This window comes from Leopardus geoffroyi, chromosome A1, assembly GCF_018350155.1.
Source record: "Leopardus geoffroyi isolate Oge1 chromosome A1, O.geoffroyi_Oge1_pat1.0, whole genome shotgun sequence".
NCBI classification, from domain to species: domain Eukaryota; kingdom Metazoa; phylum Chordata; class Mammalia; order Carnivora; family Felidae; genus Leopardus; species Leopardus geoffroyi.
This window is the reverse complement of record NC_059326.1, coordinates 213,724,763-213,752,697: the sequence shown is the minus strand read 5'-3', so window position 1 is coordinate 213,752,697 and position 27,935 is coordinate 213,724,763. Positions and strand designations below refer to the sequence as shown.

The 27,935-nt window shown below is 42.5% G+C and overlaps 1 protein-coding gene across 7 annotated transcripts in view; it reads left to right on the top strand.

Annotated features, from left to right (window-relative positions):
- Nucleotides 1–27,935, top strand: part of PDZD2 (PDZ domain containing 2) — a 368,370-nt gene that overhangs the window by 254,621 nt on the left and 85,814 nt on the right. For 5 of the 7 annotated variants that reach the window (XM_045440936.1, XM_045440947.1, XM_045440980.1 and 2 more), the window contains 3 exons: nt 12,022–12,523; nt 22,205–22,347; nt 25,232–25,364. In XM_045440936.1, coding sequence (XP_045296892.1) covers nt 12,022–12,523; nt 22,205–22,347; nt 25,232–25,364 — 778 coding nt within the window. The remainder of the gene's footprint in view (nt 1–12,021; nt 12,524–22,204; nt 22,348–25,231; nt 25,365–27,935) is intronic. The other 2 variants (XM_045440958.1, XM_045440968.1) reach the window with 2 other exon arrangements.

Genomic DNA, 27,935 nt, shown 5'->3' with positions numbered 1-27,935 from the left:
AAGTGGGGAGAGGTTTCTTTTGGCTATTGGAAGTTGTAGGCCTTCTCCTTCATCCAAACTTATCATAATGACCACCAGTAGGATGGGGCTTGGCTACAGTGAATCCCAAGGTCCCTGGCTGGGTTTGTTTGTGATCAGGTGGGAATTTGAATCCCAGCTCCACCCTTGCTGGCTCTGAGACCTGGAGCCAGTTATTCTCCAGTTTTCCCCTCTCTGAAACATGACCCGTAACATCAACCTTAGGGTTGCTTTAGGCTGACATGAGGCAGAGTGCGTGTGCAGTTAACTCTGTACACAGCATGGAGTTACAGCATAATATGGGTATTCGCGCCCCCCTTGTCTATTATAACTCCAGTGCGCTTTTGGAGCTTCTCTTATCAACACACCATTAAAAGTAAGTTTTACAGTTTCGAATCAGCATTGATGCTTGTGCATCTGATAATTTCAGCTTTCTTTAACACTTGCAGTTTTGTTTAAAATCTCAGTAGACAATTGCAAACATACAAATGCCTCTGTATGTTCCTTGTCTGAACACAACTAAGAACCAGGGGTCACGAAGATACTCAACGATGCCACAGTTCCAGTTGGTCAATATGAAGAGTGCGCTGATGAGAAGCCAAGATTTTTCAGTGTTCTGTTAATATCTGTAAGGACTTGGCTGATGTGTTTCTCTAGGCCAGAGTTCTGTTGATCTGTCTTGCTTGTAACTGAGGTTCTCCAAACCAAGAAGGGTTCTAGAGGATCATGCAGATGGATGAACAAGAGGGAAAACAGCCACCAAATCCAACTTCTTAGAAGCACTCTTTGCTAGAGAAGGTTGCCAAACTTAGAAAGCCAGTTTACAGGAACCTTTGTAGATGAGGAGCTCTGTCCAGCCCAGCCCTGCCAGCCACAGAACCTTGGAAAAGAAAGAAAAAGAAGAAAAGAAAATCATACTTAAAAAAAATTTCTCAATACGCTGTATAGAAGAGATTCAAGAGAAGAACAGTGTGTGACATTAGTGGGAACACACTGATAGAAGTACTCATTTTGCAATTTCTTAAGTATCTTTTCTGTGCTGACTTCAAAACAGTGAAAGAAATTCGGAAAAGAAGCCCACTATCTTGATGGAAGCTGTTTTGACATAAGTGAAACCAGGCTTGGAGTGAGGTGGGGGCAGACTCTGGCCAAGCCAATGGAACAGACCCTGGAAGGATTGAGGCAAGCTGGGGAAATTGTTTCAAGATGCAGCTGGAGCCACTTGAAAGGGGAGAGAACTGGAGGGTACAGACATTTCATCAGTGTTTGCATTAGTGTGTGAGTAGCTTGATGTGCGTTCTGAGATGCCTAGGCCTACAGAAGCCTCCCTTCTCTTAGCATCACCTCTGGGGAGGGGGAGGAGGGTGACTGTCTTTTGAATAGTGCAGTGTGAGAGTTTGAGGATTACTAGCTGGTGGTGAACTCTCAGATTTGGTTGGCTTTAGGGAAGAGGGAGAGAAAGGGAGAATGTGTGTTGCTAATTCTCATAGCTTCCAGTGGCTTTCACCACAGGGAACATGGAAGCTGTGGCAGGGGCAATATGGAACTCAGTCTCTGTGTCATCTTAACACATTTCTCAGCACTTGGTAACCCCGAGGCTGGAAAACAGATTGAGCATAATCTCTGGGACATGGTTTGGCTTCAGTAAGCCTTGAGCACCACTGATCTTGCCCTCTTTCAAGGAAAGTCCAAGGGCAGTACCACATGTAGGGAAGCATAGGAATTGCCATAGGAAATGCACCTGGCAAGGCTAGAAAGTTGGATTTCAGGCAAGACTCAAGACAGGCAGAGGGCTTTCCTGAATTTCATGTGTCTTAGACTGGGCCCATCTTCAGCTCTAGGGACACATCCTAGCAAAGACCTCTGGTGATATGAAGCATCATCTTTTGCTGGCCAGGGAACAAGGCATAGGGGAGATATGGAAGGGTCATTAGCACCAATCGAGGCAAAAGAAGTACAGAGAAGGCTCTGAGTCTCATAATAATCTGTTGCTGGTAATTTGTCCTGGACAAAAATAGCATGGAGAAAATTAAAAACGAAATGCTGTTGATGTGAATGCATAGTAACATGAATATGTTAGTATATAAATTATATACTATGACATTAGCATAGTATTTGGATCATTTGCCTAGTCAATGTTAATGAGGAAAGATTTCCTTTTGCAGCAGAATTGGTTTATGATAATAGTGGGACAGTAGGAAAAAAATCTAGGAGACCAAATGGGAAGGACTGCATAGTCCACCTAAGTGCAGTCATGTGAGAATTTTTAAATGTGGGAGAGGCTACCAGGGGTTTCCATAGCCCAAACTGGAAGGACTGGTGGGTATGACAGGAGGACATGTGAGACCAATAGGTGAGGTGCTAGCAAGTCTGTCTGAGGGCTGTCTCCTCAGGGTAATTGGGTATGATCTGAAGGAAAGCGAAAAAGACATCAAAAGAGCACGTTTGCACAAATCAAGACTTTATAAGAGGTAAATGGCAGAATCCAGAAGGAGGTAGAGTTGGGTGACTAAGAACCTACTAAGAAGGAGTTGTTTTTAAGATGCAAGACACAAGAGACTATGTATTAGATGATTCCATTTACATGAAATGGTTGGAAGAGGCAGCCCCGTAGAAACAAAGTGGTGGCTGGGATGGGGAACGGGCATTAACTGTAACGGCATGAGGGGTCTTAATGGGGTGATGAAAATGTTCTAAAAAGGATTTATGGTGTTTTCACAACTTGATAAATTTCCTTAAAATACTGAATTGTACATTTGAAACAGATAAATTATATGCTGTGCAAAGTATATCTCAATAAAGTCATTTTTTAATGATTTTTTTTAAATAGAAGGGATCTTCTCATTGACCCTTCATTTTCATTATGGTGCTTTTTATGTGACAGCCACCATGCTAATGTAGGAGGGTATAAAGATGAAGATCTTCACAGAGGGCATAAATAAGCAGTTTTCAAAGAAGGCAAATGATTAATAAGAATTTTGACCTCACTAATCACTGGTTTGCAAATTATGACATGAGGTAGCTTTTGACTATCAGACTGACAAAGATTAAAAAGTGACAATATTCAGAAACAAACAGTTCTCTAAGACACTACAGCTGGGATTCTAAATTGTTACCCCCTTTCAAGAGGAAAGATTAGAATTACATATGAAACCCTTGAATATGCTCTTGATGAGCAAGAACTTTGGACCCAGAAAATCAACCCAAAGGAATTTATCTTTAGGGGTCTTAAAATGCCATGAATATTCTTGCACCTCCCAAGTTTCTGTCTCCAGACTAGTCCTCTGCTCCAAAATCCAGACTTAGAGAGCTAGCTGCCCACATGATCATATCAAGCTCAACGAGTCCAGAACTGAACTCCAGAATAGATGTATGCATTCAGAGTAGGTCAGAGAGCCCCAAACCCAAAGGCTGCTTGTTCTACCAGCTCAGGTGATGACAACTCCACCTTTCTAGTTGTGAAAGCCAAACACTTCATCTCTCACTTTCTCTCATACCCTATATCACATCCAAAAGCACAGGCTATTGACTCTTCCTTCAGAATCCATCATGATTCTGGCCATTTCTTACCATCTCCGTGGCTACTCTCTGCTGAGCCAGCTTATCTTTTGCTGGAATTTCTGAAGATGATCTTCCATCTGGTCTTCGTCCTTCTACCGTAGCCCCCACCACAGTCCATTCTCAACACAGAAACAAAGGGGATCATTTTAAAACATAGTACATATCACATTACTCCTCTGCTCAAAACTAAAGAGCCCCCCATTTTGCATAGAAGTCTTTACAACTGCTTATACAGCCCTCCATAAACCAGTCTCTGTTACCTCATCTCCTATTATTCTCCTCTCTTGCCCCTTTTCTCAAGCCTATTCCTCAGACACACCAGGAACGCTTCCAATTCATCACTCTTGCACTGGCTTTTCCCTCTGTCTGGAACACTTTGCTCCCAGGCAGCAGCATGGCCAACCCTTTCATCTTCTTCAAGTCTTTGCTCAGTGTGTTCTTCCCAGTGGGGCCACCTCAGGAACAGCATTTAAAGTTTCAACCTGGCTCTTCCAACTCCTGGCATGCTTGATCTTCTGTATCCTGTTCAGTGTTTTCTGTTTTCCATAGCACGTCTCACCTTCTAACATATGATATAGTTGGATGCTTATTTTAACAGGTCCATTGTTTGTTGCCTATCTCTCCCTCCTAGATAGTAAGCTCCACAAAGACAGGAATCACTTTGTTCACTGCTGTACCCCCAAATGCCTAACAGTGCTTGTCATGTAACTATTTGTTGAATGAATGAATGAATGAATGAATGAATGAATTTATAATGAGCAAATAGTCATTTTATAAACAAAAAACAAGCATTATGTCATAAGGAAAAAAAGTGATATGAGTTCCCATGTATATTGTCTGAGCTCATCACTCCATTCATGAGGTGTGATTGACTCATTCATGTACAGCAAAGTCTGACTCTCCCAGCATTCTTTCTGCCCCCATGGAGAACGTGACCAACATCATCAGGATGACCTAGCAAAGCAATGTGGCTGGAGTTTTGATTTGATTCTGTATAGGTTGCAGGTTGATCTCGTAAAGTTATAAGAAACCCTGATTCACTCACAGTAATTTAATAAAGAAATGCAATCAGTTGCAAATAGAAGCCTAGAAGTTCTCTTTTAAGGGCCAGTATCTCTGTAGTATGTTTTATTAGGTCAGTTCTCACCATTGATCAGGCATCTCCTACTTAATTTAGCTTCTGAGTTTCTCTTTTCGAAAGGTATATGGTGGCTTAAAAAAAACCACTTTTATTGATTTAGGCAGAAATGAGGTGCATGAAAACCTTTGAGAAAAACTGGAACTTCATGTCAACCTGCTGCTATATGTTAGAAAGGACCACAACTCTGCTTCCTTTCTATTAAGCTGTACTGCAGTTGAAAATGTGTAGTGCATCCTAACATAGAGGCTACATAAATCATTTTTGTTAGTTTGAGATGTGAGTTTTTAAGATAAATATGAAAATCAATGATTTCTTGTTACGGGGAAGTCAAAACAATTTTTCCATTAATCATATGATTTAGCTGCTTTTTATCCAGTGTTTTTCTGCAGTGTCTCTGCTACCCCCACCCCTTTGCATCCAGAAGCTATCTTGGCAGGAAACAGAAAAAGAATCAGCTGTGCTTCTGTACAGAAATGGATATTGCAGCCAATGGTTGCAGGAAATGGAATTCAAGTAGGGACAGGGCAGAAGTGAGTACACTTAACACAGATGAACACAAATGTAGCTTCTGCCTTTGAGGCTGACACACTGAATTCAATCAGTGTTTATAGAATCAGACAGTAGAACACCCACCTTCTTTCTTACACCCCTTAGTATAATTTCTCCTCTGTTTGATATGCCTTAAAAGATTCAGTATTGGTTTGTATAAGATGCATGTTTATTTTTATTTCTTAGTCGCTGGTATTAAGAGAAATATATTATTAAGCTCCTTTTCTAAGTTCAATGCTGGGGAGCAGAACCAATTATAAACTGAGTTACTCTGTATATTATCCTGCTGTATGCCAAGAACTACAATTTTACTCTACTAGTAAGCTAACCAATTTGGCCTGCCTGGTTTCATGAATGCTGGTGGAAAGCGTGAGACACTTGGATCAAAGATGGAAGACAGTTTATCATTCATAGAAATAGCAGTTGCTAGAGTATCAGCATATTTGCCCCAATTCCCCTGAGGGCAATATGGATCTCTGTCCTGCTGTATAGATGGATATGACTGAAATTTTGCTGCTAAGCTGTGTGGTGGTAGCAAGTTTTGGTAGCTGATAATTTGAATTGGATTTGAATGGTAATACTGTATTCTAGGTCAGAAAAAATTCTTAAATAAATATTTAACCTGATTTTGCAATATCAACTTGTTTCCCAATCCAAGTTGTATGATAAAAAATAATACAGATTTTATAATAAGAGAACATATTCATGTATTCATATTCTCTATTCTTGACTCCAGATGAAGGAGAAGAGGAAAGAGTGGGTGACCCCCAGCTATTGATGCTGGATGAGGACTAGAGATTCAGCTAAGCTGGACTTTATCAGTCACCTCCCTCACCCAGCAGTTGGAATATGGTGCTCTATTCATTTATACTCTAAGCCTAGACTCTGGTCTATTTTCAAAGTCTTATTGGTGCCTGAGCCCCATCTTTCTCCATCTAATCAGGGCTAACTTTCTCTCTCACGGTCCCAGCAAAGAAGTAGATGGATTTATTTTCAGAAATGGCCATATGAGCACACAAGGATATCAGTCACTCTTTTCAGCACAAAATTCACCCCCAAATTCTATTTTACAGAGTCCCCAGAGAAAGTCTGGCTCATTCTAGGAAGGGTTGTAGAATCTGGGAGGAGTAAGCCCAACATTCAAGGTAGCTGGGAGGCAACAGCTGAGAGAGACTGCCCGTGGGGAATCTTGTTACTAAATGACTCCAGGAGATGTTTGTCATCTTCCCACCCCCTCTCATGGAGCTGTTTGAACTTGCCTCCCTCTGTTTCCCAGCCGAGATTTCTCTGGGAAATTAATCTGTATATATTTAACACTTCCTCTCAACCCGTTCTTCTCTGGGAACCTACAGATTTACAACCTCAGACAGCCCTCTGGATTAATTAGGCTTAGCAGGTTTTCAAAGCACCACAAACAGCTTCTTAACCTCCCATTACTTCTTAGGCAAGAGGCAATCATGAGCAAGAACAGTCGATCTCCATGCATCTTGTGTGTTATACAGGGCGGCTATTAGCAGTTAGTCCCATTGTGTAAAACTCCTGCCTGGACGTAGGAACTCCTCTATAAACATCTTGTTCCTCTACTGTCTATCCTGGGGGCCTGACTCACTCAGATGAAGTGAGAATGTCTGCTTTGCCAAAAAGTCTGAGTTCTGGAATTCCTTTATGTTGTCTGAGTTATACAGTGTTTTTAAGGCATTGGGGTGCAGGCCACCCAGGGGTGGTGAGCCAACTGACTCTGAATCACACATGTGTATACACCAATGGATCTGCCCGGCAGCTCCCTTCTGTGGGTTCACACTATGTACCAGGCATCGGTAACTGATGGCCAAATGCCCAAGATGATTTTCAAAGGCACCTGGAGTCCTCCTTCTGAGGACTTTGGCAGAACAGTCTAGAATATCAGAATTGCATAGCTGCCTCATGCCTTCTTTTGATAGAATTAGGGCATGGATAAATAATGTGTCCTTGGCCTTCCAACACCTACTGTCTCTGCCCCTCTCATCTCCTGCCTCCCTGTCCTTGTTCTTTAAACTCCAGGCAGCTTTATCCCTCTAGCTTTTCCTAGCACCCAACCTTACCTGCCAGTCCTTCCTGGGCCTCCCACCCCTGGAGAACCCAGATGCCAGAATTATGATAGAGCATCAAGAAACACAGGAGGTACTCAAAGCTATTTTATTTTATTTTTATTTTATTTTATTTTATTTTATGTTATTTTATTTTATTTTATTTATTATAAAGCACTTTTTGAGAGGAAAGGGAGGTAGAAGGGATTAAGTTACAAAAGGTGTTTGCAAAGGCCAAGTGAAGTGAGGAACCTCAATACATTCCACAGGGAGGATTCTAGGCTAGAATTTAGAACTCCATTTCTGGATATGCTTGTCTTTCCTCATTTATCTTTTTTTTTTTTTAATTTTTTTTTTTCCAAAGTTTATTTATTTTTGGGACAGAGTGAGACAGAGCATGAACGGGGGAGGGGCAGAGAGAGAGGGAGACACAGAATCGGAAACAGGCTCCAGGCTCTGAGCCATCAGCCCAGAGCCCGACGCGGGGCTCGAACTCACGGACCGCGAGATCGTGACCTGGCTGAAGTCGGACGCTTAACCGACTGCGCCACCCAGGCGCCCCTTTCCTCATTTATCTTAAGGCCATCCTGGGATGGTCAAAATCAAATTAATTTAATCAATAATTTTATATGTCAGAGGACAGTTTCAAATTTGGGGAAGAAACCAAAAAATTACTGAAGAGGAGACCTATTTTTCTGGACCAGGATTATATTCCATTTCTTCTTTCTCAAAGACTAACTTTGAAGTTTAAAGGTTCTCATGGTGGGTAGGAATCCTTTTGAACTGAAAAGGGATTTGGACATATGAATTAGCTAGAAAGGCACTGGAAAAGTTTGGTGAGTCATTTCAGTACAGATGGATAGGGAATATGGAGGCATTACATATAAGGTGGATGGAAGAACTCTAAGAAAACTACCCCCAGCCTAACAGTCTTTCTCACCAACTTGCTGTAGCGTCTGTAGTTGATTCATTACACTTTGTCTTCGGGATGACCTTAGAAGATTCAGTGTCCAGGAAGGAATAAAATAACCTGTCATACAGTTCCTTGAAAGTGTCAGAGCCTTATTTATTATTAGGAAGTCAGGAGGGGATGAGGACATGGTGCCAAACTAAAGATAAACTCTTGCTTTGTAATTTTGTTGAGTATGGACCCTGCAGAAGGAATAAACCTCCCAAGATTCTTGGAGCTTCTGTGAGAGTAGAGATTTCCAAGATCCTATACTCTGACTCAGTGAGCCAGCCTTTTCGGTACTGAAAAGAAGGTGGTTTCTGCACAGAACCCATCAAATTGTCCAGAGCTTAATACAAAAGATAGAATCCCAAAAGGAATTGCCTCTCCAGGTGATATCTTTTTCAGGTTGATAGTTAATGTCCAGGAGACCTAGGATGGTTGGACATAAAAGGAATGCTTGTTTTTCCAGGGTTCTGTTTTGTCTTTGGCACTGGATCAGTACTTTGGGGATGGCCTGCACCTTTGATCTCTAGAAGCCTTCCCAAGAAACTAGCATTCACAGTTCTGAACATGCGAAAGCAACTTGGAGATGACCTATTTTAACACCCTCGTGTTACAGACAAGGACACTAGAGTAATTGAGACAGCACAGCAGCACAGTGGACATAGCATGGGTTTGAGAAGCAGGAGGGCCTCAGTCCAGCACTTGACATTTAAGTGAACTAGGGCATATTAATATTTCTAAGCCTCAGTTTCTTCTCTTGCAAAGGGTGTTCTTAAGGAGCACATACTCTAAGAAGTAACTCTGGGGCACCTTGGTGGCTCAGTTGGTTAAGTGTCCAACTTTCAATCTCAGCTCAGGTCTTGATCTCAGGGTGGTGAGTTCAAGCCCTGCATTGGGCTCCACAATAGGCATGGAACCTGCTTTAAAAAAAAAAAAAAAAAAAAAAAAAGCAATTCAAAACTTGGCCAGAATTATTATATTTGCTGTTATTTTTTTAAATGGAGACCTAATTCATATAACAGAAAATTCACTATTTTAAAGTATACAATTCAGTGAGTATATTCACTGTATTGTGCAACCATCACCAGTATCTAATTTGAGAACATTTCCATCATCCCCAAAAACTCTGTAAGCAGTCCCAATTCTCCCTTTTCCCTACTCCTGGTGACCACTAATCCACTTCCTATCTCTATGGACTTGCCCATTCTGGACATGTCCTATACATGGAATGACATGGCCTTTTGTGGTCTGGCATCTTTTACCTAGCATAATGTTTTCAAGCTTAAGTTATGACATATACTTCATTCCTGTTATTGCCAAATAATATTCCATTATAGGGATATACTACATTTTGTCTATCCATTCATACGTAGGTTGATGGAAATTTGGTATCATTACCATTGTTTTTACATGGTTGGGCCAAAGCCAGAATGAAGACTTGAGTGTCTGACTTTCCCCGTGGTCCTGTTTTTACTACCTTATGCTGTTTTTCATAACATCTGACATATGTCTTGCATTAATAGTAGTGATTTGCTCAAAGAAACCCTTATAGTCTGGCTAATAACTACTCTGAAGATCTTATATCTTTACAAAAATTTTTCCAGTGTGAAAAAGATACACAATTCAAAGAATGAAATCTAAACATTATAGAGAAATTATACTGAGAACCAAGTTTAATTTTCATTTTCCAGACTCTAGTGGACCGCTCTTTACACCTCTTCATCTCATTGTATTTCACAGTACAACCTGAGGTCTATATGGTACCTTTTATCTACCTGGTTTTTATGTGTAAGTTCATTACCATGTTTTATAGCCCAGGATCAAAGAAAGTTTTTATTAGCTTTGGTGGTTGTTTAAGGACCCATCTCTCTTGTTCACTCTACTCCATGGCAAAAATTCAGAATTATTCTGCCCTTCATGGAGACTGGCATTGTCATTGCATTAACCTGACCATTAGGTATGGGTAATATATGCCTTTGTCCCAGAATTTAGTACATTTCAAACGCAGCTGGTTACCTCTCGTTATGGACGTGACCCCTTCCTGTAAACTGATTATCCCAGCTCTCAAGTCTGAGCTTCAAGCCTGGAGGAGGAGCAGCTTGGTATACTTGAAAATGTTCTGTTTTTCATTTATTGAGGATGTGGGCAATCCTTTGTAGGCACATGAAGGCCAGAAGCAGTCCAACACATTAAGGATTTGGTGGTTGACATTCTTTGCTTGTGATCAGGTGATGTGTAGAATGTGGCAACATTCCAGTGGTGAAGGCGTTTCCCTGGATCCATCTGGGGTTTGTGCTTCCTTATCTTGGGTGGCATAAGTAGAGGGTCCAGCCCAGCCTAGTTTCCTGACTTTAAGCAAGTGTGTTTTCTTTGCTAAAGCTTTCATGGTCCTGAATACCACTAATTACTTATCTTGTTTGATGTTCTATTTATTGTTATTCCTTAAGATCTGGAGTAGTTATTGTGTGTCAGGCTTCACATGCATTATCTCACTTATATTATTTCCTGCTTCTAAGTGTTTGGCACCCATCAAGTACATGAAACGCAACTGAGCCCGGCCTCTGCCCTCTCAAGCCAAGCATCCCTGGAGAGGACATCCCTGTCCTTTCACTTTTCCTGGTTGACACAGTTTCCAATAGCCTTCTGTATCCTAGTCACCCCATGTCTGCTGGTTTTCATTGGGGGTCCTCTCAAAGCGACACCCAGACTGAAAATGACACTCCTTGTGTACCAGGAACAACCCAAACTAGAACCATTATCAAGAAGTGGACTTGATGCTCATTTAATGCAGCACACACTCGTCAGCGCTTATTACCAGTTGTGTCTTAATTCCAGCCAACACCTCTCCACCCCCAGCTCAGTATCTGCTTTCACTGGAATGCTGTGAGGCAGTGATTCTTGTTGTTGTGCAGTTGATATTTTGATCCTAAGAGCAGAACTTTACATGTCTCTCAGTTTATCTATTCTTTACCTTGAGAACTTGCAGAGTAATGACATAAAAACTATATGAATGGTGGGGCGTCTGGCTGGCTCAATCAGTAGAGCATGCCACTCTTGATATCTGGGTTGTGAGTTCAGGCCCCACATTGGACGTAGAGTTTACTTAAAAAAATTTAAGTTTGCGGGGTGCCTGGGTGGCTCAGTTGGTTAAGTGTCCAACTTTGGCTTAGGTCATGATCTCGCGGTTAACGAGTGCAAGCCCCGCACTCAGAGCCTGGATCCTGCTTCAGATTCTGTGTCTCCTCTCTCTCTGCCCTTACCCTACTAGTGTTCTGTCTCTCTCTGTCTCTCAAAAATGAATAAAAATGTTAAAAAAATTTTTTTTTAATTTAAATTTGTTTTTTTAACTAGATGAATGGGAGGCTAGCATAATTCTGATGTAAGAAATTGTTGAGGGAATGGAGAATTATTGTTTTTGTAATCATATGTAAGGATTGGCTCTGTGAATAGAAAACTCCATTTCTAATTACCTACTCTAGGGTTTTTTTCATTAGTAATTTCTAGCTCATGGGGATTTTGGTTTGCTTGGGGGTTATTTTTAGCATCAACAATTATGTAGATTAAAAGAATGAACTGAGCATTGAGCCTCTTTGGGAAGCTTAGTACCTCCGTTGCTTCACCAGGTTGTTAATCACACGGGTTCCGCGGGTGCTGCTGAATGCGTCTGCCCGATGCGCTGGTCGAGATGGATGGTGTGAGGGTTTCACCCGGCATTTCTGTGTGTGTTGCAGTTACCTGGCTGAGCAGTGCTGGAATGGCGGCTTTATCTACCTGATCATGCTGCGCCGCTTCAAGCACAAAGTTCACTCTCCGTATAATGGCAACGGTAGCAACAGCTCTGAACCAGGAGAGACGCCAACCTTGGAGCTGGGTGACCAAACTGTGAAAAAGGGAAAAAGAGCAAGAAAGTTTGGGGTCATTTCCAGGCCTTCTACCCACAAAGCCACTGAAGAACCCAAGAGCAGTACTGGCTGTGAGTTGGACAATGACCCCATCTCTGAGCCGGACAACGGCCCAGACCCCGAACTTGGCAATGGCCATGCTTTTGAGCTAGAAAATGGCCCGGAATCTCTCAAGGAGCTGGCTGGATCCCATCTAGACAAGTCAGAAGCAGACAGAGGGACAGAGCATAGAATTCCAAAGACAGATGCTGCTCTACCTACAAGCAATGACAAACGTCGCTTCTCAAAATCTGGGAAGACAGACTTCCAATCAAGTGACTGCCTGGCACGGGTAAGCTTTTGTTTGCTTATCGAACCTGAATTTCAAACAAAGTACTGTTGAAATAGCTTTTAAGGCTCAGAAAATCTATCTAAGATGGCCTTGTATTTAGAAGCCAACACATTTAGTAAGATAAATGATCAGAGGACATAACAATAACAACAACAAAAAATCCAAATCATTTCATCCACTTAAATAAAGAGCTAGTTGAGTGATCCTAAGTGGAAAATTCAAGCCCTTCCGTGGTATAATTTGAGTCATCTGAGGCCCAGATAAAGTACTCGAACTGCATCGTTATTTATCACTACTGTCACCAGTGGAATTGCCACTGGTGACGCCAAGAATTCCTGGTGGCAGTTGATAGCAAAAACATTCAAACATTCAGTCCTCAGTATTACACAGGAAGGATGTTCAACACTTAGGGAAACATCTGCTTTTATTTTTAACACTTCAAAACCAGTGATATTTTTATGGGTTCGTGTTATTACGTTGCTGAATTCCAGTGAAGTTGGGAAATTTCACAGAAATCTCTGATACTATGATATCCAGCTGTGATGGTCAGGGTTGGTCTTACCTAAAGGCAAAGCAGATGTGGTATACTCTGAGTGGTAACAGGTCCACTTCTAGCTTCAAATTTTCTCCTCCATTGTAGCCAACATTCTCTCATGAAATTATATTTCTTTAGGTTAAGCACGTTCCTTCCAAGAATCTTCTTGGCAGATATGCCTGTGGGTTCCTAAAGAAGCAGTAACTTGCTATGTTGTTTCTGATTGGTTTCCTCTCTGAGTCCCTGTAGGAGACACCCCTTAAGGATGAAAGAGAAAGTTGGGAAGATAAGAAGCATCAAGTTCAGCTTTGCATACTGCTGAAATGGTACCCTGGGAATGAGTCTAATTTCTAGAAAGGCTATTTCATGCATATTTCTCCAATCATAGCCAATCTGTATAATGGGATTAGAGGAATCAAAATAATCCCTCTCTCAAGGAACCATGTTCCTTCATTTGAGTATCTCGGTGGTCTTCATAAAGCCTTACCCAAAGGAGGCATGATTTGTAGATAGAATTGTAAATAAAGGAGAAGAAAAGAGTAATGTCTCTATCAATGATTTTCTACCAACTTTATGGTTCTCCTCAAAAAAGAATTAAGGTGAATAAAAAGATTATAATGTGGACCCCCCAAATTAAGGACAATAAAAAGATTATAATTTGTTTCTTTCTGATGAGTACTATATTTGGATATGACTTCTTCTCCTAATGATTAGATTATGAATACACAGAAAGCTGAGGATGAGTAAGTTAGGGAGTGTTGGTTAGCTTAATCATTTTGAAGGTTTAAGTTAGCAAAAGAGACTAAATCTCACATATATTCCAAAGAAGAGGCTTTCATTTGGCCTAGGACACAGTAGAAATAATTTGGAAATGACTTTAAAAGAATAAAAAAAAAAAAAAAAAAAAAACTTTTAAGAGGCTACTCATTCTCTGCTAACCTTTTTTTTTAATGTTTGTTTGTTTATGACAGAGACAGAAACAGAGCAAGAGTGGGGGGGCGGTGTGCAAAGAGAGAGGAAGATATAGAATCAGAAGCAGGCTCCAAGTTCTAAGCTGTCAGCACAGAGCCTGACGCGGGGCTCAAACCCACGAACCGCAAGATCTTGACCTGAGCCCAAGTCGGACACTTAACCAACTTGAGCCACCCAGGTGCCCCTCTCTGCTAAACTTAACTAAAAGCAATAACATAAAAGTGAATTTCTGGATTAGACTATTTGAAGACTACACATATCAGACTTCCTTTGCCTGGTTTTTGTACTCAAGATCAAATGTCAAAGAAGATATAAATGAAATGGTGATTTAAAAAAAAAACAAAAACAAAATCTATTGCCTTTGGGACATTTTTTTTAAAGCCACATGCCTATAGAAAGGAGAGATCTGCCATCTGGACTTTGCGTTCTTCACAACTGCCCATAATCTATAGATTGAATGTTGACCCTGGGTTATACTTTACATCTTAGAAAGTTGGAATGGGCCATACACCCTTTTAGGCATGAATATCTTTTAGGACCCTTTTCAAACCAAGAAACATCATCATTCAATGCATTTACCCAGGATTGATAGAGTTAGCAAGAAGTAGATCTTCACTGCTTCCCCAACATCCAGATTGGAACCAGTAGACCATCACAGAAGGTGGTGTAGGTTCTTGGGCTGAGCGGATTTTTATTTTTACTCCAGAATGAGCCCAAAGTCATGCTAAAATGGAATTTCCAGAAAAAACAAAAATTAGGCATTTACCTCTTAAACCCTTGGGGCAAAAAATTCTATTCCATTTGAATAATGGGAGATTAAACATGTCAGCATTGTTCTGTTTCTGCTTTACTAATGACTTAATATAAATCTACAAAGAATAAATTACAGAATAGGTTTATAATCATTCAGACCATTTTTATTTGTGAGATGCTTCTTTTCACAGACTGTTATTTGTTACATGAAAATAAATCTTCTGTCTTTATTTTTATACCCTCTTTTGCTTTAACAGAGCTGTAGGAAACATTTTCTCTAGTAAATATCTTCTTTTAAAAAAACATATGTTTCTATAAAATATTAACACATAATAAGACATATGCAGCCAGATTAATTTTTTAAATTATAAAAGTTGGGCCCATTGTCTAAAACGTTAGAATCTCCTAGGACATAGATAAGCAGTTTTAGAAATGAGTTCAGAGTTCCTTACTCCCTGTCTAGTGAAGATCATTATTCATCCAAGGGAACAGTTCTTGCAAGCCTGTTTACTACAAATGTGTATTTTTGTAATGCAGCATGGTAAAAATAAGTACAACTTAGTCACATAATAGGGAGAAAAAGAACCGTACCATTTGCCAGTCAGGCAAGTTTCTTCATAGTTGGCATGTGTGTCTGTGGGTCCATTTGTGGTCTCACCCTAACACTTGTAATTCACCCTATAGAGTATCCGAACTGTTCCCTAGACCTTCAGCAGAGACCTCAGGAAGGCTGAGTGGTTCAGTGCAAGTGGTCTGCAGAGACCTCAGGAAGGCTGCCCCAGGTCTGAATCTGCAGGAAAAGGTAACTGAGGAGAATCACATCCAGGACATCTCCTGGGTAGTTTTATGTTTGCATCAAGCAGAGACAGCATGAGGGTGATCCTATTCTAGTAAGCAATGGGTGAACGTCTATCCTTCTATGTGGTAATGTCTCCTAAGTCCGTGTCTGCTCCTTTACCTCTCTCCTGAGCGCCCCCGCCCCAAGCTTTCTACCACTTACCTGCAGTAGGTCTCCCATCTTAGATATTTCACATCGATGCGTCATTTTCCCACCCAGCTGGCTCCAATGTTCCAGGTCCCATCACTCTCAAAGTCGCCCAAGCCAGAAACCTGAGTTTCAGCTAGCAATTACTCACCTGGTTTGTCTATAACTTTCCGTGGTTTTGTACTGACAGTCCCATGCCAGGAAATTGGGACAGTTGGCATCCTGGAGTCAACTGAAATACTGGCCTCTTCCTTCCCCATGTCCAGTCGAACACCAAATCCTATCAACTCTGGTTCCCTGTAGGGTCTCCCTCCTCACCCCACTTCTCTCTCCCACTCCCACTTCTATGGCTATAGGTCTGGACCAAGCTGCTTTCATTTCCCATGTGGGTGGTCATAGTAGTCTGCTACCCATTTGTGTCCAGTGTCATCCTGTCATCTGCTGTCCCCACAGCAGCCAGAGGGACCTTTCTAAAGAGACTCCATCAGTCATGCATGTACCTGCTCACACACACTGCAGCTTAAGCCCTTTGGATGGGTCCACTTTACCCTCAGGGTAATATCTGAACACCTTAGCTTGACAAAGCACACGAGGCCTTTCACTCTCTGATCCCTGCTTAACTTTTTGCCTTCATCTCTCACTGCTTTCTTCCTCCTCAGTTTAGACTGAATTAGCCACATTTTTTTCCCAAAAGGCTACCCTATCTCCTGTGAACCTTTGCAGCTGCTGCTCTCACCATTCTGTTTCTTCTCCCCTCCCCCATGTAGCTTAGCTTCTTCCATTTCTGGGGGACACACTCCTCTAGGAGGCTTCTGGGAACCCCCCCCCACCTGTACCATCTTTAAGCATCTCCTCTTTGGGCTCCTGCATGATCCCCTCCTTATCTTGATCAATGCATGAATCCCACATATTCCAGTTGCCATAGGGCTTGTTGTGTCCCCAGTAGAATTTAAGGGCAAGGACCTTATTTGTCTTTGTGTCCTGGCTCAGTGCCTTGCACCTGCAGGTGTTCTGTGCCCATTTATTTATTTTTTTTTTTAATTTTTTTTTTCAACGTTTATTTATTTTGGGGACAGAGAGGCAGAGCATGAACGGGGGAGGGGCAGAGAGAGAGGGAGACACAGAATCGGAAACAGTGTGCCCATTTATTAATGAAAGCACCCAAGAGCTCCAGGCCTAAGGGGCACCTGGGTGGCTCAGTCGGGTAAGTGTCTGACTTCAGCTCAGGTCATGATCTTGTGGTTCATGAGTTCAAGCCCAGCATCAGACTCTCTGTTGTCAGTGCAGAGCTTCCTTCAGATCCCCTGTCCCCTTCTCTCTGCCCCTCCCCAAATCACATGCATACTCTCTCTCTCTCTCTCAAAAATGAATAAATATTTTTAAAAAAAGAGCTCCAGGCCTGAGAGATGAGATACTATGTTCCAGCCCTAGTTCTTCCTTCCCCAACTCTGTGGCCTTCAAGCTGCCATGTTCTTTCTCTGAGCTTCTGTTTTCTCACCTATAAACTGAGCATTTTGGTCTGCTACCTCAGGAACTTCAACTCTGACATATCACACATCATTTCTTACTGATCATTCTGAATAAGAAGGGATAAGCAAACAGTCTCAGAATCTAAGTTTGCAACTAGAGCCAGACCACTTACTGCAGTAAAATTCTAGTTGGATGATGTTTCTTCTCACATTTGGGGAAAAGATGCTATTGTGAAATATTATTTTTGGTTCCAACAGAAGATGAGGTCATTTAAATGCTGCTGAGACAGCTCCCTTTAATGTACCACCTCTGTTTTGTAAATAAATCCCCCCCCCCTTTTTTTTTGGCCTCTGTGAGGAGATGCATGTATGAGCTCACACAGTAATTGGCGTTTTTATAGGAAAGGGTAGCACTTCAACAACATTAATATAAATGTCCATAGCGTCCAGTTTTGCGTGGTTTGGCTTTTTCTCAACAGGCTGACAATCTCGTTGCCCTTTAAGCCAATGCAAAAGGAAGCAAAGGCTTGAGCCATCTGTCTAGACAGGATCTGTTTCAGAACTCAATCATCTCTACAACTGGATCGGGTGTTCACACGCTAAACATTGGCAAGCGTGCAGGTATCCCGTCTGGGTGAGCCTCTTAACATCAGTCTCAATAACTTCTGAAAAACCGTAGGATGAGTGTATAAACATCCCACATTTATTAATTCTATGGCATTTATACGGTATTGTTATGTGCTAGGCACCGTTCTAGTTGCTGGAGAACCCACTGATAAATGAGAGACAAGGTTCCTGTGCCATGGCACTTAACACAAATAAGGGGCCACAGGGAATAAATAAGCAAATAGATGAATCAGAATGTTAGATGGTGACAACAAGTACTATAAATGAAATCGGTGAAGTGAAAGATGACTGGGCAGTGTCCTGGTGGGGTTAACTGAAATTGGTATCACTGAAGGCCTAATTAAACAGGCAATGTTTGAGCCGAAGCCTGAATATCAGGAAAGGACAGCCGTGCAACATCTAGAAGCAGAATATTTCCAGCGAGGAGGCAGCACATGTGGCTCCCTAGGCAGGAGTGATTGGGTCTTCCAGGGATAGAGAGACAGTAAGTGCTGGGGAGAACACGGAGGTGGGGGAGGGGATATGATTTGGGATTGCAGGCAAGGCTAGAGATGGAGGTTTGTGTTCACCATCTCAAAGATTTGGACTTCAGTCTGTGTCTACTAGGGAGCTGTTGGAAGGTTTAAGCTGAGTGCATCATGATGTATGTTGTATAATGGAGAATAGGAGATGAGGAAAAAAAGCAAGACCATACTGGAAACTACTGTGATAATCCATATTAGAGATCCTGGTGGTCTTGACCAGAGTGGTGGCAGGAAGGAGCAGGAGTAGATGGACGTGGATGTGTTTTACAAGTAGAGCCTACAGATCTTGCTCATGGTTTGGGTATAGGAAATAGAAGGAGGAATCAAAGCTAGCGAGCTTTTAGTTTGCATATCCTCTTTAGCTGGCATAAATGATGGTGCTTTTCCCATGGAGGTGGGAAAGCCAGGAGGGAGAGGGAGGCAGAGTCCTGTTTTGACCATACTGAAGTGCGTATTACATACCCATGCAGAATTCTAAGGAGGCAGTTGGAAATCTACTTAATATTCTATTTAAGTTGGCCTGTTGATTTTTGGCGAGTGCCAGCTTTAGCCTCATAAACTTCAGACACTGATTTTATTTGTAACTGAACACTGCTCTCAGCTGTAGGCAACTAGATTTAATACTGACAGTTGTACAATTGAGACTGATAACATCTGGCACTTCCTGTTTGTGTCTTCCTTTGTGTATCTTTGAACTCCTCATTAGATGATCAAGAAAACTTGCACTAATTTCTTTGAATCCCCCCCCCATCCCCCCCTGCCCCCCTTATAGTTCTTACTTTCAGGTATGGAGAGAAAACTCATGGTATTAGATAAAAGTGAAAAAGAAGAAGATCTGTTTCTTGACTGTATCATTGGGGGCTGTATTACAGATTGATCATTCCTACTTTCTGAAGCCATTTTTTGTTAGATATTTGCTTTATTTTGCTTTTAACTATTTGTGTGTATATTGGGCAGGGGAATGGAGTGGGCCTGTGAGTGCTCTTACTGAAAATTGTCTTTAGCTCTTTTGTCAAGAGTATATGTTAGGTCATTATTCTTTCTCCACGATCATAGGTTTGCATGTTTCTTGTCACAAGTCCTACTTCTTTTTTTTTTTTTTTAATTTTGTAATGTTTATTTATTTGTGAGAGGTGTGGGGAGGCAGAGAAAGAAGGAGACACAGAATCACAAGCAGGCTCCAGGCTCTTAGCTGTCAGCAGTACAGAGCCGATGTGGGACTCAAACTCACGAACCATGAGATCATGAGCTGAGCCGAAGTCAGATGCTTAACTGACTGAGCCACCCAGGTACCCCTCAAGTCCTATTTCTAAAGGCATTTAAAAATTAGAAAGGACTATGTATCTAGTATTGTCATATCATCTGTGAACCATACTTAACATGTTCTGTTTAACAAAAGGATGGTAGGACAGATGTAACTGGTAATGGGATGGATAGGTTTTTATTAATTTGGGCTAAAGCCAAATGGGTTTGCTTATTTCTGGACTCTCACAATAGTCCCTGTTGCTTTTGGGAAGGGATTTCACAGCTTTTCTGGACTGGGAGAGGGAAGAGCACTGTCCCATATCTTCAAGACCCTAGTAGCCATAGCATATCTTCCATGGAAAAAACAAGTCAAGCCACCATTCCGCTCTAGTTTCTCAGCTACTTTGTTAGGCCCAGGGAGTCAGCTATGGGGCTGACCCATGTGCTAGTTTGGGATGCCCAGCAAGCTGGGACAATAGCTAATCAGCACGTCTCTGAATTTGTTCCCTTTGGGGCTATGCACTAGGCCACGGCCCATGTACTCGAAGTGTCAAAAACTGCCATCTCATAAGTAGCACTGATTCTCAAGGATGGCATCTTGGACATAGTGGAGCTGTGAGAGACTTGGAAGGCCAAGGAGGCTGTTTCTGAATGGAGAAGAGAGAAAGGTGTTCCAGAGGTCAGAGGCAACACACCAAAACCATGAAGTCCAAAGTGAAATGATTGGATGATATAGGGATTGTTGACAAGTTCATGAACTACTGTGGTAAGCCAGTGACTTCTGAAGTTACATTTGGCCAGACAGGCCTCGTTTGTCTGTGGTCAGCAGATGAAGGAGACCGTTGGCAAACACTGCATGTTGCTGAGCAATGGAGCCCCGCTGAGTAGTGCTATAGTAGAAAAAGTATAAGATCCAACAGGTCTCTGTCTGTTAATAATTTCCCCAGACGTTCCTTTTGCTGCACATCAGTGACCATTTAACATCTGGTTTTTTTACTACTGCATAAAGTTTCATTTTAGTTTCTGACTGTGTATTTCAGATTTTCTGAATGCTTTGCATTCTTTCTCTTTTGCAAGCAGCTTAAATGGGAAGGTTGCCTATTTCTAGGGGGAGGATGGGTTTGTTCATATTGGACTGTAATGGTTCCATTGGACCTTCATGATGAATGAGGAAAGGACATGGCGCTTTTTTTTAATATGTTGAGGAATGCATTGTGACCCATACCCACATACCTAGAGATAAGAGGAACTTATAGGAGTGAGCATAAAGTAAGACCCTCCCGAAGGAAATCACTTTGGAAGGTTTTTCTTTCATTTCTCTGAACAACCAAGTATCTGAGGTAACTCAAACATTTTGTATTGGGTATATGTTTGCATCCTTGGAATAAAATAGGGAGTCAAGAGGAGAATTAACCAAAGTAGAAAAGCTACCAGTAATCCAGAGGACTTACAGACATGATTAGCTTTTTAAAAGGATAGATTTTTATTAGGGTGTTTTAATGTATTTAAAAAGTGTACAAACCCATGTCTAGAGAAGCCAATAATAAATTCATCAATTAATTTCCTGTTTTGGTTTCTCTTGCCAAAGATCTCATTTATATGTTCTAAGGAAGTTTGAGATTCAATTCAACATGATGTATTTTTTTTTTAATTGAAGTGTAGTGGACACACAATGTTACATTAGTTTCAGACGTACAACATAGTGATTGGCCAACTCTGCCATGCTGTGCCCACCACAAGTGTAACTACCATCTGTCACTATGCAACACTGATGCAGTACCATTGGGCATTTTATGGTATGATGGTTTTAATACATATGTGTGCGTACATAAGTAATATATGGTAAGCAGTCAGCATTTATTATGTCTCTACTAGGTGTCGGAAGCACTGCTCCTTCCATAAATATCTCACGTAATCCTAATGACAAACTTGAAAGTATTCATAATTATCCCCACTTTAGAGGCAAGGAAACAGAGGGTTTTAGGCATAGGTGGCTTTCATAATTACTAAGTGGCAGAGCTGGGCTCATATGAGTTGAAGTCTCCAAGACCTACCCTTGTCTTCCTTTCATCTTCTTTATTTATTAGTAGCTGTGTGTAAATAAATGGAACCCAGACACAGCCAGTGTTTGCACACACAGTGGTATCTGGGTTTCAGGCAGAAGAAGCTTTACTTAACATAACCTTGATCAGGAAATTCGATAGTCACTCTTATTGTCCAATATTATAGCCACTAGCCACAGGTAACTATGTAATTTAATGTAAACTAAATGAAATGAAAAATGTAACATCCCAGTTGCCACTAGTCAAGCCCTTGATGGCCACCTGTGGCTAGTGGCTCCATGTTGGATTGTACAAATATAGAACATTTCCATCATCATAGAATGTTCTCTTGGGCAGGACTGGCAGCTAGAGACTATGATTTAGCACATGGAACTTTTCCTTCTGTGGTCATCTTCAGTACCTGTTGACAATTGAAGAATATTTTGCCTGACCTAACAGCTCCACTCTCCTGTGTCAGTGCCACGTGTCTGTCCGTATACTTCACAGTATGCTCACTTTTTCTTCCAAGGAGGAAGTTGGCCGGATATGGAAGATGGAGCTGCTTAAGGAATCGGATGGGCTGGGAATTCAGGTTAGTGGAGGCCGAGGATCAAAGCGCTCACCTCACGCTATCGTTGTCACTCAAGTGAAGGAAGGAGGTGCCGCTCACAGGTGACTAGATAACTCTTCCCCTTTCTCTGACTCCTCATCCTCTCCCTTCCCTTCCTCCGGGGGCTAGGACTCTTCTATTTGGCCAAAGCCCTGGTAATTACAGTTTATCCTGCGGGAGCATGGAAGAAAATCAGGCAGGAGCAGTTCCAATTAAACACACCCCTGGGCACAGGAAGTGGCTAATTGCTGGAGATACTGTAGGCTCCTCCAAATCATAGAGAGATTGCATTTCTTTCCAGTCTGTTTTGAGTTTCAAGTGATTGTTACTTACACTAACTTTTGGGATACTGGTAATATGTGGTTACCTATTGAGACTATGCCATGCAACAGAAAACCACTTTCCTGAATCTTAACCCCTATAAGATGGTGGCTAATGACTTGGGAAAGTCATTGATTTTAAATGTGACCGCAGTTCATGTGATCTGTCAGGGCTCTCAGGATTCTACACACACATGGATACGTGTGTCATGCAGATGTGGAGTGGTAAACAGTAAATGTGAATTTTTCTCCTTGTGACCTTGAATAATTCATACTTCAAACCTTCTTTTTAAGTCTGAACTGTTGTTTTAAGTAGGAAGAAGGACAGTGCTTAGGCAGAGCATGCACAAAGAAGAAGTCCGTTTGGAGTTACAAGGATGTAGCTATCCCAAAATATAAAGCATGCTTTTGCCTTGCTAGCTGATTGCTTCCACATACACAGGGTGTCTACTACTTGCAAGGCACGTTGGGGTGTGAACACGCGTTGCATGCCCACATGTATACAGCAGGTGTGTAGAGGTAGAGTTTCACTGATGAGGGAGGTAAATCTAGTTGAGAATTTGGTGTTCCATTCAGGTACCCTGGTTATAAAGGGGATAGGACAAATCAGAGTAGTGTTGGCCTGCCCCAGACCAAGAGAGGACTGAAAAATTTATCTCATGAAGTGGCATTGAAGGAGCTGGAGGTAAAAAATGGAAAACTGAGGAGAGGACCAGGGTATAAATTAGCAAAGTGTGTCATGTCCCTGTTCTAGCCTTGTAACTAGAGATTAAGTTGCCAATAACTAGAGATAAGGTTAACTGCACTGGTCAGTTGTCTGGGCAGCAGTCATTAGGAAAGGATTAAGACTCTAGTTTTTATCCAGAAGAGCATCACTAAATTTCCCAAATGAGGTATATACCTTGAGGAATTCCCATCAGAGAGCCATTTTCCCATTAATGCTACTAGGCCTTGGATTCTAGCATGTCTTTGGAAGGTTGGCAGTTAGAAAATTCCTGTGCCCAGAGATAAACTTAAGAAGAGCTGTTCTTGTCTGTTTTCTATGTGAGCTGTTTTTAGTAGGTGTCACCAGTAGACACCCATTTTCTTTTCACCCTGAACCCTGAGTTTTATGTGTTTTATGTGTGTCTTTCTCTCTCTCTGTTTCTGGAGTATATAATTCACATGTGTGGCATTCTCGGTAATAACAGGAGATGAGGGAGATGGAATTGAAGAGGGAAATAAGAAAAGGGATGTGGGTAGGAATGGTCTTGCATAAATTCAAGGACAGTGGTCAGAACTTTGTGTTCTTTTTTACTCTTAATCCCTGTTCACCTGGGCCCACACGCCTCCTTGAGCTTCCAGTTTGTTCTCTGTGGGTTTCCTATTCCCCTTCTCTTTCCATTCCAAGCAGCTAGAAGGGTTCTTAGCATTTCTCTGCTTTAGGGATTTTTGAAGGACAGAAAGCAGAGGCTGTCAGAAGTCTCTGGTGCCTCCTGTGTTCTGTTAAAGGCTAAATTCATAGAAAAGACTATGATGCACACCCTAGAGGATTAAGAGAAAGAAACTAGGGAGGGAGAGTAGGATGAGAGAAGCTGGTTTATTCACTGAAGGAGAGTGGAAATGTTGGAGAAAAAATTGGTGAATCTGGGAATATGGGGGGCATGCACATGTCCAACAGCAGCACCCTGGGCATTGATGTAAAGCCTTCAGGAGGGATGGTGGGGTCCTAGGCTTAGGGTCCATCTGCATCACCAGATTTCCTATCCCATATTTAGCAATGGAGATGAAAAACCTCCTTTGGGATCATGGGAGGCCAGACCATTGGAGGTTCAAGTGGAACCCACAAGACTGCCGACCCACCGTGACTGAAAGGGCCTGTGCAATGCTCTGACACAGGGTGCCATGGCAGACCCTTGACCCACCCTTGAGCCTCTTGCCAGCCCAATGGGAAGGAAGCTGTTAGTTAGCTATAATTTACTTTAGAGAGAATAAAGAAACATTTGTAGACCAGGTCTGATAGCTACAAGAGCAGTAAATTGGTCATTCTGTTTGTTTGCTTTTGTATTCATCCTTCTGCTGGTGAAGCTTGGCTGTAGGATGGAAAGAAACCTCATCCTCAAGGTCCTATAACTGTGTGTTTTGGGGACGAGGGCATGTCACCTGGAAAGAGAGAAGGCAGCAGTTTAGACAAGGCTTTTGGTCAAGCGTAAGATACCTTTGTTTGGGGGTGCTTAGCTCAGTGACTCAGCTGAGAACTCAGTTGTGAGGGCAGGATGGCAGATAGGATTGAGATAAGAATGACTTAACTGTTCAAAAACCATGGGGTCTCCGTTCCTCTATCATTGTCTACCCCTGGATGGGAGGCATTTCATTAAAGTTGATGCAAGATATGGTAGTGACTTAAGAACTTGCCTACTACCAGGCGACCACTTGAAATTATGGAGCTTCCCTAAGGTGGGCATCAGGGGACCCAGCCAGACCAAAGGATAAATCCCATCCCAAATTATTGCTGGCCATCTCTCCTTTATCCTCAGCCTGATTTTAACTGTGCCCTCTCACGACCCTCCCCAGCTCCAGGAAAATGTCCCTTCTCAAGCCCAGAATATCTTCACAAGGGATTTTTTTCCCATCTCCATTTCCTCAGGGATGGCAGACTGTCCTTAGGAGACGAGCTGCTGGTAATCAATGGTCACTTATTGGTGGGTCTCTCCCATGAGGAAGCGGTGGCCATTCTTCGCTCAGCCACTGGAATGGTTCAGCTGGTGGTAGCCAGCAAGGTAGGTAGTTTGGTTATTTTTTATATCTATTTTTAATGATGGTGGTGAATTCGGATTTGAGCCCTCCCCATCCCGCACACAAACACTGACACACGTGCTCGCACTTGGGCCATTTAAGTGATTCTATAGTGTAAGCCCATGAGGACGGCCTTTAGCTGAAGTAGTTAGTAGATGGAAGAGCAGTGCTCAGACTAAGGAAAAGGGAAGGATGGTAGGGTGGACAGAAATTCAAGGTGGAGAGAGTAGCCTCTCTCCCAAGGAGACACTGAAGAAGAGACATGGAGGCCCGCCGGATGGCAAGGATGCCAGAGGCATGGAGCTGTGCACTTTCCAGGTCCCGAAGGAAGAAAGGTTTAGGGCTAGTCACAGGCAGGCCACAGGCCCTGGTTCTGACTCATGGCCTCACGGAGTGTTGGTGCTGCAGGAAGCCCTGTGAATCCTGTTTGTCTGGTCACTGTCCTCCGCTCCGTCCTCAGTTTCCCCAAGGAGCCAGTGAGGACTAACTCCCTTGGCTGGTTCCCATCTCACAGAGGCCTAGATGCTATCTGCTGTCTTCTTGATGCACAGCCAGTGTCTGTCCCCTTCCTCTGGCTGCCACCTCCTTTTCATAAGGGGCTCAGGCTGGTGTTTCTTGTATCCCCATCCCCAGAGTGTGTTAAAATAGCACTGAGGTCCTGGGCCCCAGCATCTGCTTGTCCCCTGGTGTCTTAGTGCCCTGGATGAAGGCTGCAGGCCTCCACAGCTGTGTGACCAAAAGGAGGAGGACCTGAACCCTCTTGCTTCTGCCCCGTGGTCCCGTCTGCTGTTGATAAGACAGGAAAGTGTCCCCAGGACTCAGGAGCTAGTGCAGTGGAACCTGGGCTTCATTCTAGTTCCTGTAAGCAGTGGTGGGAAACCACCCTGGTGCTCCACCCTTCACGGCAATACTCTCTTGCCAGCGTGGCTCATTCTTTCCTCGTTATCCCTGCTATTTTTTTGAACCTCTCATCCACAGGCTCTTCTGTATTTTCTCTCTTAGATTACAAGCTCTAGTGCCTATTTTTGGAGTATTTAATAATTAGAATATTTTAAACTATCTGAAAAATCTGTTTTCCTCTTTTCACATCTTTCACCCCAATCCCTTAACCCAGATTCTCAGGCTTCCAACAAGAACACAGAGCCTTGACACAGACTTGGGAGGAAGGGTTGGCTTTGAGGCCCCAGAGGTAGGAGTTGAGACAGCCTCCATTCACAGGTGCTCTCCTCCCCTCCCAGAGATACCTCCGGGAGCCCTGCTGTCTCCTCACAGTCTATGGCTCAAGAACACAGGGACTCCGGCACATGCATTATACCACGGCCACCAAACCTTTACTTCTACACTGACTTCTTTCTCCTGCTAGTTCAGAAAATGGAGAAGGGAGAATCTCTTCTATGTCAAGCTATTATCCACAAACATACAGAGCAAAGAAAACATAAAATAAAAACAAAAAAGGTCCACTTCTGGATAAGCATAATTAAGGAGCGTACAGGAGGGTGTTGAAGGCTGGTCTCCTGGATGATGCCTGATCTGTGGTCATGTTCACCGACTCAAAGAAAGGGCACTAATGTGTATCAGGGACACACTGGATGCTAGGTGCTTTTTGCCTATGATCTCATTTAATTCTTGAAATCCCATGAGAGAGCCATTTGTTCTTTTTTTCCAAAAGATGAAGTAAAAATCTGAGGGGTTAATCGACCCAGAGGTCACACAAGCAGTGGGTGGCAATAGCATGTTCCGTTGCGGGTCCATAAGACTTCAACGTTAACTTCTTTCCATATACCAAGCTGTCTCTTAGTCAAATAAGATAGAAAGGACACAGAGCCAATGGTATTAGAGAGAGGTAATGTGTTCCTGCCAGAGGCTTTGACTTTTTCTTTTTTTTAAGTTTATTTGTTTATTTTGAGAGAGAGAGAGAGAGAGAGAGTGAGAGAGCGCGCAGGGAAGGAGCAGAGAGAGGGTGTCAGCACAGAGCCTGATGCAGGGGTTGAACTCACCAGCCATGAGATTGTGATCCTAGCCGAAACCAAGAGTCTGATGCCTAACCAGCTGAGCCACCCAGGCACCCCAAGGCTTTGACTTTGAAGGACACTCACTGGGTCTTTATAAGGCTGAGCAGCAGTCTGGAGCCAGGAATGGGTGTTCCCATTGTCAATCTATTGCTGTTGGCCATCTGTACTGAATAATGGGCCTAAAAATGACCCAGACCACAGAGGAGTGACACCTTTCACCTCTTCCCATTGACTCTGTTTCCATCCAGGCAATACGTTGCCATAGCAGCTGCCCGCTCTTTGTTCCTGAACTTAATTGGCGCTGTCGGAGATGCTCAAAAGTCTGCCTTTCCACACCTCCTGGCATCCATTCCTCATCTTTATCTAACAAGAGCGAGTAATCCAGTCTTTATTTTCTCTTTATGTTTGAAGAGAGGGAGGGGAAAAAAAGAGATTTTTATTTGCTGAATAGAAAGAATAGTAAGAATATAAATTATTATTGTAGAACACACTCCCTTTGTCCCCAAACTTTAGGGTGTTGTTTTGGAGATATAACAGTTACTT